This window comes from Protopterus annectens, chromosome 7.part0, assembly GCF_019279795.1.
Source record: "Protopterus annectens isolate FY-2018-M chromosome 7.part0, PAN1.0, whole genome shotgun sequence".
Taxonomy (NCBI): domain Eukaryota; kingdom Metazoa; phylum Chordata; order Ceratodontiformes; family Protopteridae; genus Protopterus; species Protopterus annectens.
Genome location: NC_056739.1, coordinates 621,305,321 through 621,323,949, shown reverse-complemented (window position 1 = coordinate 621,323,949; position 18,629 = coordinate 621,305,321). Strand labels below are relative to the sequence as shown.

At 42.8% G+C, this 18,629-nt stretch overlaps 1 protein-coding gene across 1 annotated transcript in view; it reads left to right on the top strand.

Annotated features, from left to right (window-relative positions):
* The window catches only part of VPS13C (vacuolar protein sorting 13 homolog C), a 6,956,796-nt gene that overhangs the window by 4,906,767 nt on the left and 2,031,400 nt on the right, over positions 1-18,629 (top strand). The window contains exon 63 of the mRNA XM_044076309.1: positions 2,924-3,088. Within this exon, the coding sequence (XP_043932244.1) occupies positions 2,924-3,088 (165 nt within the window). The remainder of the gene's footprint in view (positions 1-2,923; positions 3,089-18,629) is intronic.

Genomic DNA, 18,629 nt, shown 5'->3' with positions numbered 1-18,629 from the left:
CTGGGTCCGGGAGCAAGAGACTGGCAAGAGACATCAACAGGCACTGAAGATGGAGAAGCTAAAGGAATAGACCGTTGACCCAGCTCAGGGGCTAGGACACTCCTCATCACTTCGAAGGCTCCTCTCCCAGGGAGGCCAGAAGAATCCCGCTCCGAAGAAACAGGAATCCCCGGCCCCACTGAAAGAGAAGGCTCCGAATGTCGGTGCCGAGCTCACCAATGCCGAAGCTCCAAGAGGGAGAGCAGGGTCGGACAAGGGTCCGATGCCACTCGCCCCCTCGGAGCCGACAAGGGAGACCCGACGACCGGATCCCTCCAAAGAAGGTCTCATGGAGGAGATCGGAGCCGAAGACGTCGGAGCCGAAAGGGGAAGTATCGGCTCCGGCGCACCCACGGTCACCGTTCTGAGAAGCTCCGGCTCCGAACTCTGAAGGAGAGTCGGAGGAGGAAGTTCAGGGGAATGAAAAATAGCAGACGTCTGTTGAGATGGGCTATGGAGCATTTGGGCTAGTGCCTGTGACTTCAACAGTCTGCTTACCACCCTCTCTAAATCGTGGTCTGACAGCCTGGAAGATCTTGAAGATCGGCTCCGATGGCTCTGCTCTGAAAAAAGAGGAGATCCCGGAGCCGAATGAATCGACTCCAGGGAAGGAGACCGAGATCTCTTCCTGGATGGAGCCATCGGAGCCGACGACCCCTCGGTTCCAGATGGAGCCGAAGACTTGTCGGCTCCAATGCTGGATAAAAACACGTCGGCTCCAGCCGGAGCCAACAAAGTAATGGGAATTTGTGTGTCGGAGCCAGACGGAGCCGACACATCAACTTCCAAAGAGGAAAGATCGGCTCCGGCCGGAGCCGATCTCGACTCCGAAGGAGTCTGAGCCACAGCTGAAGGCTTAGACACTACAGCCTGGGCTTTCGATGGCTTAGAGGGTTTAACCGACCCAGCCTTGGTCGGAGAACCCTCTGGCTTTAACAAGCCACGAAGAATCAATTTGTTTCTTTGTTCCTGCAGGACTCTCTGGCTAAAGGAGTGACAAATGGCACAGGAGTCCTGCAGGTGTAAAGGCCCCAGGCAGTACACACAAGAAGTGTGACCGTCTGTCAGAGACATTTTCTGACAGCACGAGTCACACTTCTTGAAGCCTGAGACCTTCACTTCTTTAGACATAATGATGTCCAAACAAACACAAACACACAACAATCACACAGTTAACCCCCAAAAAACAGACAACACACAACCTGACAGGAATTAACTGAGAGGGAGGCTTAAGGCCTGAAGAAGGAATAAACCCTAACGTAAAAGATAGGGGAATATAGGGTAGGAGATTATCTATAGTATAAAACTATACCCTGTAAATGAAAAATATAAGGTAAGGGAGAAAAAACCCTGACTAAATCTTTATAAATTGAAGCTTTACCTGAGCTGGTAAAAAAGGAGACCTCTTCGCGAAGCGGCAAACGAGATCTGGGGTAGTCACGCCTTACATCATGGGATATAGGGTTGCCTCGAGCTGGTAAAATGAGTTCTCAAGCTTAGCAAGTGCCGAGTCGGAGCCGAGGATCGGCTCCGAACCCATCCAGCAAGAATGAAGGCGAGTTTGACAACTTAACATGTTGAGTTATCAGCATATTGTATTATGGTGGTGAGTTTTGATTTCTTGTGTATGTCATTAATGAAGGTATTTAAACTATGAAGCCTTGAGGGTCTCCAGTAGTAATTGGAGGAATATGGCATGGGAGTCGTTCTGTTTTACACACTGGGTGCAGTTGTTTAGATAGCTGGCAAACTAGCTAGTTAAGGGACTTGTGAAGCTTGTATGATTTCGTCTGTGGAGTAGTTGTTGATTTGAGACTGCGTTGAAGGCTTTTGACAAGTACAGGAAAAGGACGAATATAAAATTACCTGAGGTTTTACTTTGATTAATGTAAAATAAAAAAAAAGGTTGGATATTATTTCCTGCTCTGTGTCTTGCTCTGGCCTCTGTTATCAAAACGATGCTCTACTGCTGCTCTGGCCCATAACATCTGTTCCATTTGGAACTCTCAGAGAGGGTCACCATAACACTTCAACTTTCAGAAAATGCTGCAGTTACTGGACCCATCCTCATCCCCGATAATTTTGTTTAAAGTGGTTATTGGGTATTCTGCTTACTTTAGTAAGTAGTAAGGTGAGATTAGAGAGTTCCTGCTGGGGGGCATTACTTAGGGATAGATTAGGGCAAGTCTGAGAGTGCAGCTAGTAGCCTTGGAAAATGTGACTGGCTGAGTGAAACTCTGTGATGAGGTACAAGACCTGGTGAACTTACAAGGCAGTATGTCTTCTTAAAGATCCAGCATTAAAGGTAGATACTGTAGATATTGCTTACATTTTATTGTATTTAATTTTTCTGTGAGACCCTTAAGTTGCTGATCCTGTTGTGTGTATTTAACTTTACACAATGCGGATTACCTTTACATAATGAGTATTTTGTACTGACTTGCGTGTTGTATCACAAGTATTTGGTCATTTGACTGAATGCAACATTACTGAAGAAAAAAATTGCAACTAACATGGCATAAAACTATGATTCCCACAACCACTGTAGTAAAACATAGCTGGTTTGAGGTCTCTGACACTTGTAACAAGTGTTACTTTATTGGGGGGGGGGGGTGCAATCTGTGGTGACATGTGTCCTGAATTGTTGGACCAAACTTGTGATTTTCAAGCAGGTCGTTATTGGAAAACTCTGATGATATGGATTCAGTAATATTTTGTTTTCTTCTGTTTCCTTGAAATTATATGTGTATTATTAGATATCAGTAAAACTGTTCATCCATACTGACTTCACTGTGTTAACAGTTACATTTTTGAACATGTCTGTGACTTCTCATGTGGTCTTGAGGAACTTTGAATTAATTAATGATTGTTATGTTTGCTTCAGGTTGGAGTTACAGTCAAGATTAGCAGTTTTAGTCTGACAAAAATAATTACAATGACTCCCTTCTTCACTCTTGCAAACAAGTCTTCCTACGAGATAGAAGTTAGCGAAATACTAGCAAATGGAGCCGTGCCCAATGAAAGGTGGCATTATGTTCCTGCTGCAGAGGTAACATTCAAATATCCTAATTAAAGCCTGCAGTTATTATTGTTATTATTATTTCTGCATTTTGAAATGTGTGCTTTCATGTTAACATTGTTTTAAAGTTTCTACTACAAATATTCTGGAATGTCTTAAGTAGAATTTTGTGGGAATGGGAAATAGACAAAGACAATAGCCTCATGCATTTCATTGTGTAGTATCACATTTCTGCAAAGCCTAGAATCTGGAGTGAGCGAAAGGGGTATTTTATATTGTTACCTCTTTATATGTGTGTTTGTGTGTGTGTATGTATACAAATCTGAGTTTGGACTGTTAGTTTCAGATTTGTAAGCTAGGTGTTAATTAGCAGAGTTCTGTAGTTCTGATTAACTGGTAATAAGTTAATTTGTTTTGCCTTACTGACTTTCCTGGGGTTCTAACATCACTTCATTGCATTCATTAACCAACAAACCTGTCTGCAAATAGTGATTTCACCAGATATTCTTCAGGGTACTCTCAAGCAGCAGGCATTTACATTGTTTGAATACCTCCCTTTTAAGGGTGTCAGCAGGCACAAGTCTCTTGCCTTTCACAATATGGTGCATCTTCCTACTGCATTCATATCACTGGCATAGCTATCAACCTTCCATGTCCAAAATGAGGAACACTAGTCCTCATAACGTGGAACAAATGGGCAAAATGTGGAACACATACTAATGGATTACTAACAATTTCAACTAGGAATTTCATAGGATCATTAAAATATGCTGGTTTTACTTATAAAGAAGATCTTTTAATGAGTTAATATGATTCATTTCTATTTACAATGGATTTCACTTAAAAAAAATTTCTAACACTGAATGTGTGACAGAGTCTTTCAATGTGGAACTTTGAGGAACTTCGAAGAACATGAACTTTTTAAGACCCCAAATGAGGTACGTTCCTCGTAATGAGGTACACTTGAGAGGTATGGTCACTGGTGACAAAATCAGACAATCTGGAAAATTCTACCCACCCCACCCCACTTTATAGGATCATAGAAGGTTACTAGGCTAATGGGCTTAGGGCCCTTACAAGCCTAGCCAAGAGTTTGTTCCCAAAAAGAAACCTCAGTCAGCACCTGTCGCCTCTGTCAATGAGGGGCACAGCCATGGGACACATTTGTGGTTTCCCATCCACTCATCAAGGTTGCGCTTGAAGAGGGTCAGCGAGGTACTCTGTTTGACATGTATGGGAAGTCTGTTCCAGAAAGGGGGCAGCCTCTGGGAGACCAACCTGTGTCTCCAGCAGGTTTTGTTGATGTCGCATATTATCCTCATAGCTGGGTAAAACTGTTCCCATGTCACCAGCTCAGTTAAACAGAAAAGCAAAATAAAATAGGTATGTATAATCTTCAGAAGATGAGCAGTGAAGCATTGAAAACATTTTATTTGTTAGCTGGTTCGGAAATGCCAGACTATGTCTTGCTGATTCAGTGAAATAAAATGTGGTAGAGGGTTGTATTATGTGGAGAGAGAACCTATAGTTTCATAGGTGTTTACTAGGCTAACAAGCATAAGGGCCTTTTTAACCCTAGCCATGCATCCCAAATCTCTGACAACTTATGATTATCCTTGATAAGTGTAAGCAAGGGTTTGGGAGACGAACCATATTCAGTTACCTGTGTCCATTAGAGACACAGGTGCCAAATCAGGGATGAATTTCTGGTTTCCCATCCAGTTGTCCAAGTTGCACTTGAATTGGGTTAGAGGGGAACTCTGCTTCACATGGATGGGGGAAGCCTGTTCCATAGATTGCAGTAGTCTATGGGATGCATGCCTGTTTCTCCAGCAGGACCTGTTTATATCACAGGAAAGGTTTAAGTCTTTAGAATGGGTAATTCTGGTGATGTTTGTTTTGTGGATATGCAGGAGGTCCAACAGAGCGGAGTCGATGTCTTGTATGCCAGGCATAGATCTCCCTCAAAATCCTGTAGGAGACAAATACAGGGATAGGGCCTTGAGGTGATCTGCATAGGACATTTTACTTGCGCTCTGTATTCTTTAGTGAGGAACCTCTGTGGAGCCATACCTTTGTTTATAAGTTGTGCAATATAGAATTATTTCCTCACCACTGTAGACACATGATGGTCAAAGGCTAGATTGCTATCTATTTATGTGTGTCTCTTAAGTCCCTGACTACTGGGTCAACTCTAAAGGGAGTGATGTCAATATGATAGTTACCAGGGATGGATGACTTCCCAAAGGATACTATTATGCATTTCTTGGCATTTAGTTTTAGTCCATGGCTCTGACACCAGTTGTTTGTTTGTGTCAGCCCCTCCTGGAGAACATTTGTGTCAGTGTGAGATTCAGTGACTGTTCCTAATTTGGAATCATCTGCAAATTTAGTCAACCTTAGACCTCTGACACTGGCCTTGACTTTTGAGAAGTAAATGCCAAAAAGGAGCAGTCCAAGGACTGATCCCTGAGGGACTCTACTTATGACTAGCCTCTCTGTACAGGTGGACGCCCCAATTCTAACTTCCTGGGTCCTGTCTTTGACCCAATTGGCTATCCACCAGGTGACATATGGGTTTGTACCTCACCTCTTGAGTTTGTCAACAATGCCTGGGGTATTGTGCCAAATGCCTTCGACAGGTCAAGGTAGGCAGTGTGAACAATTTTTCCGTCATCATTGCTTTGGTGACTTTCTCAAAGAAGTCCTCCAGGTTGAGTAGGAATGATCTGCCCTTGACAAAACCAAACTGGGTTGGGTCCAGTGCCTGGAGGTTTACTGTATCTCTATTGATCATCTCCATGATTCTTTCCATGGCTTTACATATGAGACTAGTGAGACTTATCGGTCTGTAGTTTCCAGAGTCTGTAGATGGCCCACCTTTGTGCAGAGGGATGACTGTTGCCTTTCTCCATTCATGAGGCATGAAACCTGTTTGGAGGCTATAGTTAAATAGTAATTCCAAAGGCTCTGATAGGTCATGTTGCATGCTATTTAGAAGGCATCCTGGGGTATTGTCTGGGCCCATTGATGCAGTGTTCTTGGTCTTAGAGAGAGCATTAAGGACCTGTTCCCTAGTGATAGAAGTGGAAGTTATATTTGTTAATATTTCCTGACAGAAGTTTGAGAGGAACAGAGAGGAAAAGTTGGAGCTGAATTTATCATCCAGGAGGTTTGCTATGTCTTCTGGCTCAGGATATGTGGCTCCATTTACAATGAGCTCTGCACATAATTATTTCCTTTGTGGTTGCAGACATAGCTAAAGAATACTTTTGGTTGTCCTTTGTCTGGGAGGCCATACTTACCTCAAATTTGGCTTTGTTAGACTTTATTTGTCCTTTGAGGAGTTTGTTTAATTTGATGAGAGTGCTTTTATCCTGCTGGGTGCTGCACCTCCTAATTTTTGCCATGATTTTCTTCCTCCTATTATACAGCCTGTTAATTTTGTGATTCCACCAGGGTGGCTTGTTTTTATTAGTTCTGTACTTCTTCCTGGTGGGTACATGCTTGTACAGCGTTTTTGATTTTCTGATTTTTGTGTTGTCTTGGATCGTTTATTTAAGTGGGGTAAAACACTGATCCATGTGGGTCTCTCTCAGGTTCAGCCTGTAGTTTCAAGTTGAAGTATAAACATTAGACTGTTATGATTGGGTCTCTGTTTGTAGATTGTATGTCTGAGACTTGGATGGAAAGATGTATACCTCAGGATCAGAGAGAACATAGCAAATATGCAAGCACATGACTTCAACTCAAACTTTATCCCGTCTCCTCTAAAATTCCTCTGTACATGTCATTGTGTCTACACCCACACCACAGATCACCTCTGATCAGGTTCTGAAGGTGCTGTCCAAAGCCAAGACCAATAGTTCCATGGCTCTGGGCAATGGACCTGGTTGCTTTTTTGTCAGTATGAAGCACAGTCACTAACTCGCTACTAAATCTCTTCACTCTCAGTCTTGAAAGTGCATTTGTGCTGGAGGTGTGGAGAAAAACTGTGCTTGCCTACCTTCCCCTCCACAAGGGTGAACACCCCACTGAGCCTGGCAACTGCAGGCCAATAAGTCTTATCAGCCTTGTTTGTAAAGTAATTAAATGAATCAGTATGGAACTCCTGAAGATATTGGTACCTTACAGTGCCTGCAACCAAATCAGTTGAAGTTTGTAAAATGAAGATCCTGCCTACTAGATTTAGAAGAGTTATTTGAAAATGTTGCTGAGGCAAAGTGTGGTACACAGTGCTTACCTTAACCTGGCAAAGGCCTTCAGTACCATTTCATTTTCTGGTATTAATTAACAGACTGATCAAACTGAATGCAAACCCTTATTCAGCCTAATTGTGTTGACAGCAAACTCTCCTTTGACCACTATATATCTACTCTTGTCAAAAAGTCCCTCTACTTAGCCCTAATCCATCTGTAAGCAATACCTCCCAGCTGATCATTAGAGGTGCATATTATAAGTTCAAAGAAGTTATCCCCCACTGCATCTCCCTCATTAGGCCCGTAGTACAGTATAGCAGTTCCTTTGTAATGCATCTCTCCAAACACATGCTCCAACTGGAAAAAAACAGGGTTTCCTCACCAAGAGAATCAATGCTGCAACTGGAAAACTCCAGAGATGTTCTTCATCTCACATTGCTGCAGTCCTTACACTTGGGTAGTCCGCTGTCCTCGGTCGGCCCGAATATCAAAGTATAAGGCTGACGTCGGTCAGGGCGCATTTGACTGACGTCAGGACGTCAGGGTACAAATGCGCATGACCGGCGCCATATCCTCAGTCTTTTTTGCCGCATGGTCCGATGCAGAAGCAGTGTTGCAAGTGCCGGTTGGCGTTCTGAGATTTTTCGATTTAGAAGTTTCAGACCGAGTTCAAAGTTGGCTAAGTACCCCGTTGGGGAATATTTTAGTTTTTTCTTGCCTCAGTCATTTACCGGATGTCAGAAAAAGTTAATAATTGCATTTCTTGTGGGAAACAGATACCGCATAAAGATTATCATACTTTGTGTATTCCTTGCTTAGGGCCTGAGCACGACGTTGTTGGCTGTTGCTCTTGTGCTAGATTTAATAAACGCACTATAAAGAGAAGGTTGGATTGTGCGAGGTTAGTCTTTGGGAAGCGGTGCAACTATAAAATGCCGTTGGATGCTCCGGCCGCTTCTTCAAAGAAGTGCAAGGACCAGCCAGATAAGCCTAGGCTAGGAGTGCCGGCTGTGTCTGACAGCGGTTCTTTAGAGGTGTCGGTGGAGCCGGTGGCTCCACCGGAGGTTTCTTTGTGTTCCCAGGGTGAGACCTTATTATTACAAGATGTGGCTTCTCAGGAGACTAGTCAGGCTGAGGGCTTCTCATGTTACTATACTCCCTCCCTTCCTAAGGTGGCTAGGCCCTCTGTTTCTGTTCCAAAGGCTTTCCCCAGGGGCAGGCCAGGCTTAGCTTCAGTTGGTGGTACCTCTAGCTCTTCAGGTACTGTGCCCAAGAAGCATATGCTTAAAATGGCAGAAGATTTGATTACTTGGATTAGGGGTTCTATGCCCCCTCCTGATAAGAGGCCTAGGGTGGAGCCTGAGCTGGGGTTTTGAGCAGGCTTCAGATGTTTCAGAGTCTTCGGCTGAAGACTTGCAGGAGTACTCTCCTTATTCTGATTCTGATGTGGATGATTCTACTCCTTCTGCTACTCCTCCTGAGGATTTTTTTTTTTTTGGAAACTCTTCATTCCATGAGGGAGCATTTTAAGTGGGAAGGTCAGGACTTCTCTGATTCCAGGAAAAGGCTTAGGGAATTTCTGTTGTTACCCCAGCATAGGCCTTTGGCTATACCTCCTGTTTTGGATGTAGTGGAAGATGTTTTTACAGAAGCTTCTCTTAATCCTGATTCTTTGCCTCCTGCTCCTGTTAAGCCGGATAGGTATTACAGGGTGCCTGAAGCTCATAAGTATCTTTTTAAGAGTCCTAGGGCAGACCCAGAAACTGTTAGCCAGGGGCCTAAAGGTGTTAAGGCTTCTGTTGTTAAGAATCTGGTTCCTGCAGACAAGGAGGCTAGGGCCTTGGATAGATGGGGTAAGAAAGTCTATACTTCTTCCACTCTTGCTATGAGGGCTCTGAATTGCCAGTTTCACATGTTGAAATACCAAAATTATCTCCTTTCACAATTGAAGTCTAAGGTTGATGCTCTGGCAGTAGGTATTGATTGTAAGGAGTTGCAAGATTTAGTGCATGTTTCTGAACAGGTGGGTAAGCATTCTTTGCAATGTGGTTTTGATGCTGTACAGGCCTCGTCTAGGGTGGCTGCCACTGGGTCAGTTCTTCGCAGGCACGCCTGGCTGAGGGATCAGAATTTGTCTGAACATGTTAAAACAAGGATTTTAGATGCTCCTTTACAATCTGACGTGTTGTTTGGTCCTCCTGTTGAGACAGTTTTAAAGAAAATGGAAGACAAGGCTGAGTCTATGCAGACTGTTAAGGATTTTTTGCAGGTCCAGCCTCCAAAGTTTAGTAGAAATTGGCCTACTAAAGGGTGGACGTATCCTTCTTATGATTCACAGTCTAGGGGTAGATCTAGACGTGGTAAGGGCAGAGCTCAGGGCTCTTTCAGGCCTAGAACAGGGAGTTTTCCTGCACAGGCTTCGGGCGAGGGCAGGGGTCAGTCCTTTCGTAAGCAGACTCAATGACCTACCTTTTCAGCTGCCAGAGCCTGCTCGTCTGGCAGCACCTTTGGGAGGAAGGTTGGCACTTTTCAAAGAAAATTGGAGTTTAATTACCCAGGACAGATGGGTATTGGATATCATACACCACGGCTACAGGTTTTATTTCCATACCTTGCCTCCTTTCAAAGGCATGCCAGACGTTCCTCCTCAACAAAGAATAGAGGCTCACAAACAGGTTTCTCTGTTGCTCCGACTAGGGGCCATACAGCCGGTCCCTCTGCCAGACGTGGGCCTAGGATTTTATTCTCGCCTGTTCCTAGTACCAAAGAAGGGGAACACGTGGAGACCAATTTTGGATTTATCTATCCTCAACACTTATCTGGACATTCCCAAGTTCAAATTGTTGACGTTGCAGCAGCTTTTACCTCTGCTGGGCAAAGATCATTGGATGGTAACTTTGGATCTCAAGGAGGCTTACCTTCATGTTCCTATCAGACTAAGTTGCAGAAAGTATCTGCGTTTTCGAGCTGGGACTTCTCACTATCAGTTCTCTGCATTGCCCTTTGGCTTATCTACTGCGCCCAGAGTGTTCACGAAAGTTCTGGCTCCAGTGATAGCTTTCTTCAGACTAAAAGGAATACAGATCTATCCTTATTTGGACGACTGCCTAATTCTGGCTCAAGGAAGAGAAGAGCTTCTTCATCATTTGGAATATGTGATAGCAGTGCTAAGATGCCTAGGGTATTCTGTGAACGAAATAAAGTCCAGTCTAGTACCCTCTCTAGACATGTGCTTTCTGGGTGTGAGACTGAATACAGCATCCCAGATGGCCTTTTAACCCCGGACAAACAAAAGAGTCTATCCCTTTACTTCCATCAACTATCTCATCAGTCCGGGCTGACTGCAAGGACAGTCCTTCAAGCCTTAGGGTTCATGGCATCTTGTATTCTGGTGCTTCCCAATGCCAAACTGCATATGAGGAAGCTACAATGGTATCTCAAAAATGTATGGACACAGCACTGCCAGGATCTGGACACTGTCATTCAAATAATACCTTGCATTCAAAAGGAATTTTTGTGGTGGGCTCAGGAATGTCACCTAAACAAGGGACTCTCTGTGACCCGGCCAGAGGCGAGTCAAATTTTAACGACAGATGCCTCAGACAAAGCTTGGGGAGCTCATCTAAATGGAAAGTGGATACAAAACAAGTGGCCTGTCAGACTACAACATCTACATATCAACTTGAAGGAGATGTTAGCAGTCCAGTTTGCATTACTTGCTTTCAAGGAATTACTTCTTCCAGGGCAGGTGTTGATTCTAACAGACAACACAACTGTCATGTGGTACATCAACAAGCAAGGGGAACACATTCTTATCCTCTATGCAGGCAAGCAATGATTTTGTGGGAGACTGCTCTCAGTTTACAGCTCAATCTTCAGGCAAGGTTTCTGCCAGGAGCACAGAACTCCTTAGCAGATGTGTTGAGCAGACGAATTATGGATCCCCACGAGTGGAAATTGGATCCTCATGTATTTCAGAAATTGACAGTGTCATGGGGAACTCCAGACATAGATCTGTTCGCTTCTCCACTAAACCATCAGCTGCCAAGGTTTTGCACAAAAGGTTTCATCCCACAGCTTGGAGAGTGGATGCTCTTTCTTTCAATTGGAGCAATCTTCATGTGTATGCCTTTCCACCTCTGCCTCTCCTCCTAAAGGTACTTCTGAAGGTCAGACAGGACAAGCCAAGGATGATTTTAATAGCTCGGATTGGCCTCGACAACACTGGTACCCATTACTGAGAAGTCTGATGGAAGCCTCCATGGCCTTTGCCTTGATTCCACACCTGTTGTCGCAGGAGGACAGCCATTTGCTAAATGTCAAGCTTCACTCTCTGCACCTAACAGCCTGGCATATTCTGTTTTGAACCATAGTGGGCCTCCACTTCCTCAGCAAGTTTTAAATGTTATTTTGGAAGCTAGGAGGCCTAGTACAAGGAAAGTGTACGCAGACAAATGGAAGAGATTTTTGTTTTGGAGTGCAGCAAAAGATTTTGGTGTTTCTGAGCCTAATTTGTGTGTGGCTCTTCAATATCTTACTGAGTTGCTAGACAAAGGTTTGTCTTTCTCTTCTATTAAAGTTCATGCTGCAGCAATTTCAGCTCACTATGATTGCATCCCACCATTGTTTTCTCATCCTTTGTTCAAGCAATTTCTTAGAGGGGCAAAGAATATAAGACCCCCACGAAGAGCTCCTACTCCTGCTTGGGATCTCAATTTTGTGTTGGAGAAACTCACTCTACAACCTTTTGAGCCTGCAGCTACTGCTGAGTTGAAATATTTATCTTGGAAGACTGCTTTTTTGTTGGCCATTACTTCTGCAAGAAGGGTTTCTGAATTACAGGCCCTTATGGCGGTTGAGCCTTTCTTGATTTTCCATAAGGATAGGGTATCTTTACGTACTAATCCTTCCTTTATGCCTAAGGTGGTTTCTAGTGTGGCTTTAAACCAAACTATTCATTTGCCTACTTTTTATGCAAATCCCAAAATAAAGGGGAAAAGATTTTGCACACTTTAGATGTCCACAGGCAGTTGCGTTATTATTTGGACAGAACTAAAGGTTTCAGGCAGTCTCAGCAGTTGTTTGTTTCTTTTGCTTTGAGTTCTCAGGGCAAGCCTGTATCAAAACAAACTATTTCTAAGTGGATTGGGTTTTGCATTGCTTTCTGTTATTCCCATCATGGCAAGGAGATTCCAGCTGGGATTAGGCCTCATTCCACTAGGGCTACTGCCACTTCAACAGCTTTTGAGGGGTGGCAACCAAGGATATTTTGGAGGAAGCTACTTGGAGTTCTGTGCATACTTTCTCTAAGCATTATCACCTGCCACTTTACTCTAAGTCCAGGGCTGGTTTTGCCACCGCTGTTTTGCAGGGCATTTTGGCAGCTCCTGCTTCCTTGTAATTAGCCATCCTCCCTTACCTCTGCTTTGGGATTCTACCCAAGTGTAAGGACTGCAGCAATGTGAGATGAAGAACATAGTACAGTTTTGTACCTACCATAAATGTAGATGTTCAAAGATCCACATTGCTGCAGTCCAATTACCCTCCCTCCTTCCCTCTGTAGTTAGAGGTGGTTGTGTGGGTTGGGTTGTACATTTTGTGTATATTGTATATATTGTACATATAGTTAGTGCAAGGGTGGTTGGTTGGTTGTTTGCTGTCTTTTGGTTTTGACCTTTATTTTTAGGATCTTCTGACATCTGGGGCAAGAAAAGACTGAGGATATGACGTCGGTCATGCGCATTTGTACCCTGACGTCCTGACGTCAGTCAAATGCGCCCTGACCGACGTCAGCCTTATACTTTGATATTCGGGCCGACCGAGGACAGCGGACTACCCAAGTGTAAGGACTGCAGCAATGTGGATCTTCGAACATCTACATTTATGGTAGGTACAAAACTGTACTTTTCCTCACCAAAAGAATCAGTGCTCAAACTGGAAATGCCCATGGTTGATCACCAACAGAGTCAATGTTCCAAATGGAAAAAAAACAGGGCTTCCTTGCCAAGAGACTCAGTGCTCCAACTGGAAATACCTATGGTTTCCTCACCAACAGAGTCTGTGCTCAAACCAGAAAAAACAGAGTTTCCTCACCAACAAAATTAATGCTCCAACTGGAAAAAACGGGGAAATGACAGGGTTTCCACACTAACAGAATCAATGCTTCAACTCGGGGTGGGGGTGGGGATTAGGGCTTCCTCACCAAGAGAATCAGTGCTCCAACTGGAAAAGACAGAATTTCCTCATCAAGACCATCAATTCCCCAGCTAGAGGAGAAAAAAAAAGTTTCCTCTGTAAGAAAATCAACAGCATGATTTGTTTAAGTTGTACAGATTATATTAACGCATTTCTTTTTTCGCCTCCATGTCATTCATACTCCTAAGTGGCGATGTCTGCCTAGCCTACAAGACCTCAAATGACCCTGTCCAGTATGACTTTCTACATATTCACAAAAACTATAACAATATGGACATCCATTCCAAAGATCTAAACCTCCACTGCAACATAAACAGAACCTGAGAATGGAACAGATACCCTAGGAGAACTTGAAGTTTGATAGATATCTTCTGATGAAGTACCCAGTTGTACTGGGATGAAAGCACTAAATCTTTTGTTATTTGCATTAAAGGAAGGTGTGGAAACAATTTTGACCTCCAGTTTTCCAGTTCTTTTCTCTGGTTTCACTGCTTTTCCATTGGACTCGTGTTTTGCAGCCTTATTATTTTGGCAAAGCATTAAGGATGCTTTAGGATGATTAAGGATAGGGCTGGGAAATTAAAGTTTTGTGGCTTAGGGTTCCCCCAAACATGTCCCAAATTGGGCCCTGCAGTTTCTAAAGCTATCCCTAGGTCAGGTAGTGAAGAAACTGCTATATTATAATAAATTGTAATAGCATAATTTTACAAATATAATTATAATAATTATTGTAAAGGTTCTGCTTCACAGAGAAAGATAAGTGCTTACATTTCTTGAACTGATTTTAAAATCATAGTTGCCTGCATTTTACTGTTTAAGTGGTCTAACTGTTGGTATTAAACCCTAGTTTCTTTCTTATGTACTGAATGTTTGTCATGCTAGTTCAGGACTTGCCTTTATAATAAAGCAGGTCCAGGCCAGTCAGCTCAGAGCTAAGGATGTAATTATTTTCCTCTCCCATCCACCCTCTTGTACTTGTGTTCTGAAACCCATTGTACAGTATAGTCATTCGTATCTGGCCTTTCTTTAACCAGCCATCAAATTTCTGCCATAGCCCTAATAAAAAAGAACAGAGAAGAATAACAGTTCTGGATCCTCTGGGCTAAATAATGACAGACATTTGAATTTTAGACTTCATGTTTATTAGAAAAATGCATATTTAACACAGATGTTATTGCAGCTGATTTATGACCTATAAATGCTATTTTGTATGCATTTTCTGATTAACCAGCCATTTGTGTACCCAGCCTAAGCTCCAGTCCCAGCGAGATCAGATAAAAGGGAGTCTGCTGTATCTGTTGCCTGCCCCTTTAGGATAATTTGACATTATAATTCCCTCCATCTCTCTGTTGACTGGCTGTTGACAATAAGCACATATGTATCATTTTGTAAAGTCTTTCCCTTTAAACTAGCAGGCTAAAAGGCTTTTCTTTCCTTACTACTGAGTGTGCTGACGCTTGCAGCGATTTTTCTATCAGATTAGTGATTTTTAGTATATTTTATTGACTGGTTCTTGCTGGTGGTAGGAGGTGGTTTTCAAGCTAGTTGTTTTGTTTTGAAATTTTAGTACCAAGTAGAAAGTACACCCAAACATTATTCTAAAACTGAACACTGAGCAGTTAGTTACCCCTGCCCCTAGAGTCATTCCTGACAGTACCATGGACCAGCACTTCCCTACAATTTCTGTAGGCAGCCTGGTTGAGATGGGTATCTTGAGTTAATGTAAGTATTGTCTCTTGCTGTCTGAAGATCATCTATTACTCAAACAGCATAACACACTGTGAGAGATGTACATATGTAATATCCTTAAGGCAAAAAAATCTTACACACAATAAACTCAGACACCAAAATCGTCAGCAGTACACCACACATCACACCTCTCCAAGGCCATCACAATACACATAATCCATCATATGCTGAGGTTCTAAAGATAAACTTGAATAAACCTCAAAGACCTCTAAAACACAACACAGGCACAAAGTGCTCAACATGTTAAGCCTGCTTCCTTGCATAGCACAGAGTCCCAAAGTCACAAATTCTGTGTGTGTAAGGCAGGCATCGACCCAACCAAACATTTTTGTTATAGGTGACTCCATTGTAAGACATACAGAAGTGCCTCTTACCAGGCTGAGCAAGGAAAGAGTCACAGTTAATTGTCTGATGCCAGGATCCATCAGATCCTGCATGCACTCAGATCCTTGAATAACAAGTACCAGTGTGATTCTGTCATAGTTATGCTGCTGTTATTGACATGAGCTATACCTTCCTTGACTATATGAAGCGACAAGTCCAATACAGGCATGGAGCCTAGCACTGAGCTGTGATATGAGCAAAAAATAATTGACTTCAATAATTGGGTTAAATTTTGGTGTCATTCATAGGGAGTCAAATATTTGTCACCCTGGGAGGACATGATTGCCAGACTACACTGCTTTCACCATGGATGGTCTGCATCTGTCCCTTCCAGGGTTTCAAGTTATTGGCAAAGACATTGTCAACCATCATAGTGCCTTTTTTAGGTAATGCCAACTTGATAAACCTACCAACTTAATGAAATAAGCAATGGAAAATATGAAGGTGTTACTGATCAGTGCAAAGAGCCTGAATAAGAACCTCCATTCCTTACAAGCCCTTCTAACCCTGGAAGACATTGACATCTGTGTAGTGACTGAGACTTGGTTTAAAATAGCTGATATGTAGGGCTGCGCAGGCATATAATGCCTTCCACACATTTAGATCAGCTACAGTGCAGGAGGGAAAAAAAGATGGAGGTTTATCAGTCTACATCCAGAAGAAATTGTCATCAAGGATGGTAAAACAGCATGATGCATTAGAGCATCTTCATGTTCAGAAAGATCCCGTAAGATATATTAGCTAGCTATAGAATTCCGTCTGTGACAAAAGAAAGCCACAATGCCTATCTACAGGCACTAGAATCAGTCAGTATTACGCCTAATACCATTTTCTAAGCAATCTACATGATACAACTATAGACTGGGAAATTTAAACCACCACTAGTACACAAGCACAGAGATTCCTGGACTTTGTCAATGCAGATGCCCTGGAACAATCAGTCAGAGTACCCACTAGAGAGAATAACATCTTGGATCTTGCTCTTACTAATATGGGAACATCTTGCACCATCTCTTGCATATACCTTCATGACTTGTTAGGTCTGACCATAAAGCAGTCTTCTTTGAAATAAAACTGAAACCAGAGATCCCTTCCACCCAACGAACTTATAGAAATTTCTTCAAGACAAACGACCGACAACTAAGTAATACATTGGCAGGCTTCAAATCCCCACAAAACCCAGTTAACTCCACTGAATATGCATAAATGTACACCACCGCACTATACCAGCATGTAAATAGCTGCAAAGATGCACCAATACCCCATGGGAACATGTGTAGGGCAATTTACACGAAAAGTAAGGAGTAATTCTCTGAATGTTCGAGCCTTGTCATTGAAATAAACAGCTCAGGAGCTTAATAACATCCACCAAAGCGAAGTCTGAGGCTAAAATAGCTAACCAAGCCAGAGACAGCCCCAAGGTTTTTTTTTTAAGTTATGTTCATAATCTCAAAAGCACAACACAACAGTGCTCTGAGCTGATTGTGAACAATGTTACCTACACCGAGATTGGAAGTAGTGAATCTACTGGCTGATAGGTTCATAGATTAGTACTAGGCTAGCTGCCTTTGTGGGCCATTTTAAGCCTAGCCAGTTACCCCATGTGGGAATCAAACACTGCACTTTGTGTCTGTAAGATAAAAACCTTAACCATTATGCCAACCTCCCACCCTCAGAAGTGGAATTTGAACCCCTTCCTCCATGTGGAAACCAGAATGCCCATGAGCTGTGGAAGGAGAATAATCCTTCATTCAGGTGCCTTAGACTACTTGGCCATCTTGACATACACTGATAAATTTACCTTTACCCCTCTTTCCTGTCTGTCCCCAAGATATACCTGAAACGGGCTCACCTCCAGCCATCACTAAGACCAAGTCCTAAAAATGCTATCAGAAGCTAAAATACTCATTGATGAGTCCTAACAATGTCCCTGGATGCATGTTAAATAGCATGAAGCATTATTTAGCCACTTCCCTAACAACACTATCCAGTCTTAACCTCCATACAGGTTTGTACCAAGCAAATGGAGAAGCGCTACAGTCATTCCCTGCGTAAGGGAGGACTTTCCATAGACCCAGGCAATTACAGATCTGTAAGTCTGACCAGCCGAATATGCACAGCCATGGCAAGACTTATGGAATTATTGAATCAGGGCATAGGGATCCTCCAAACACTGGACCCATCTCAGTTTTGATTCATTAATGGCAGGTCACACTTACTCAACCTGGTTAATTCTTTTTAAAGCTCGCCAAAGCAATGGATGAAGGCAAAATGGTAGACACCATATTCCTTGACCTGGCCAAAGCTTTTGATGTAATTCCCCACTCAGGCATAGTAGAAAAGCTAAATAATGACAACAAAATGCATTATTGTATCCTTTGGGACATTATCTATCCCAAGGAGTTTCCACATTAACAGTATGCCCTTAGACATTGACCCAGTTGTTCAGGATTTGGGAGCTTATGCGGACAGTGACCTAACTTTTGACTAACATGGGAGTATTGCTGTAAGAAAGTCCTTCTATATTACCCAGCTTAAAAAAAAAAGGGATTGTGTCTAGATCTAGGGATTTCATTGCCCCCCCTTTGCTCAGTCCTCTCTAGGTCCATCATTGAGTATAATTCTCCCTTTCGTATGTATCTTCCCAGACCTGTGCAACAATTGGAACACACACAGAGATGCCTTACTAAAAGGATACAAGGCCTAAACAACACATCCTACTTGGACTGACTCAAAAGCCCTGTCACTATACTTGGTATCCTCCAGACCGCTAAAGTGATGACCTGTGTCTGGCATACAAAATATTCTCTGACCTATTACTAATGGATTTAATGCACATCAGTATGTCAGAAGGCATAAGAAATACTAAACCTATTTGAAACATCAACAGAATGGTTTGGAAGGACAGGTGTAACTTGCAGCAGATCCTGCTGCTCTGGACTAGACTTCCCATCAACAAAATAAAGTTCATTCCTTTCCATTTTCAAACACTACTTTACTACAGAACTGCCCCCTGTACTACTAATGAACAGAGGCAGCTCCTA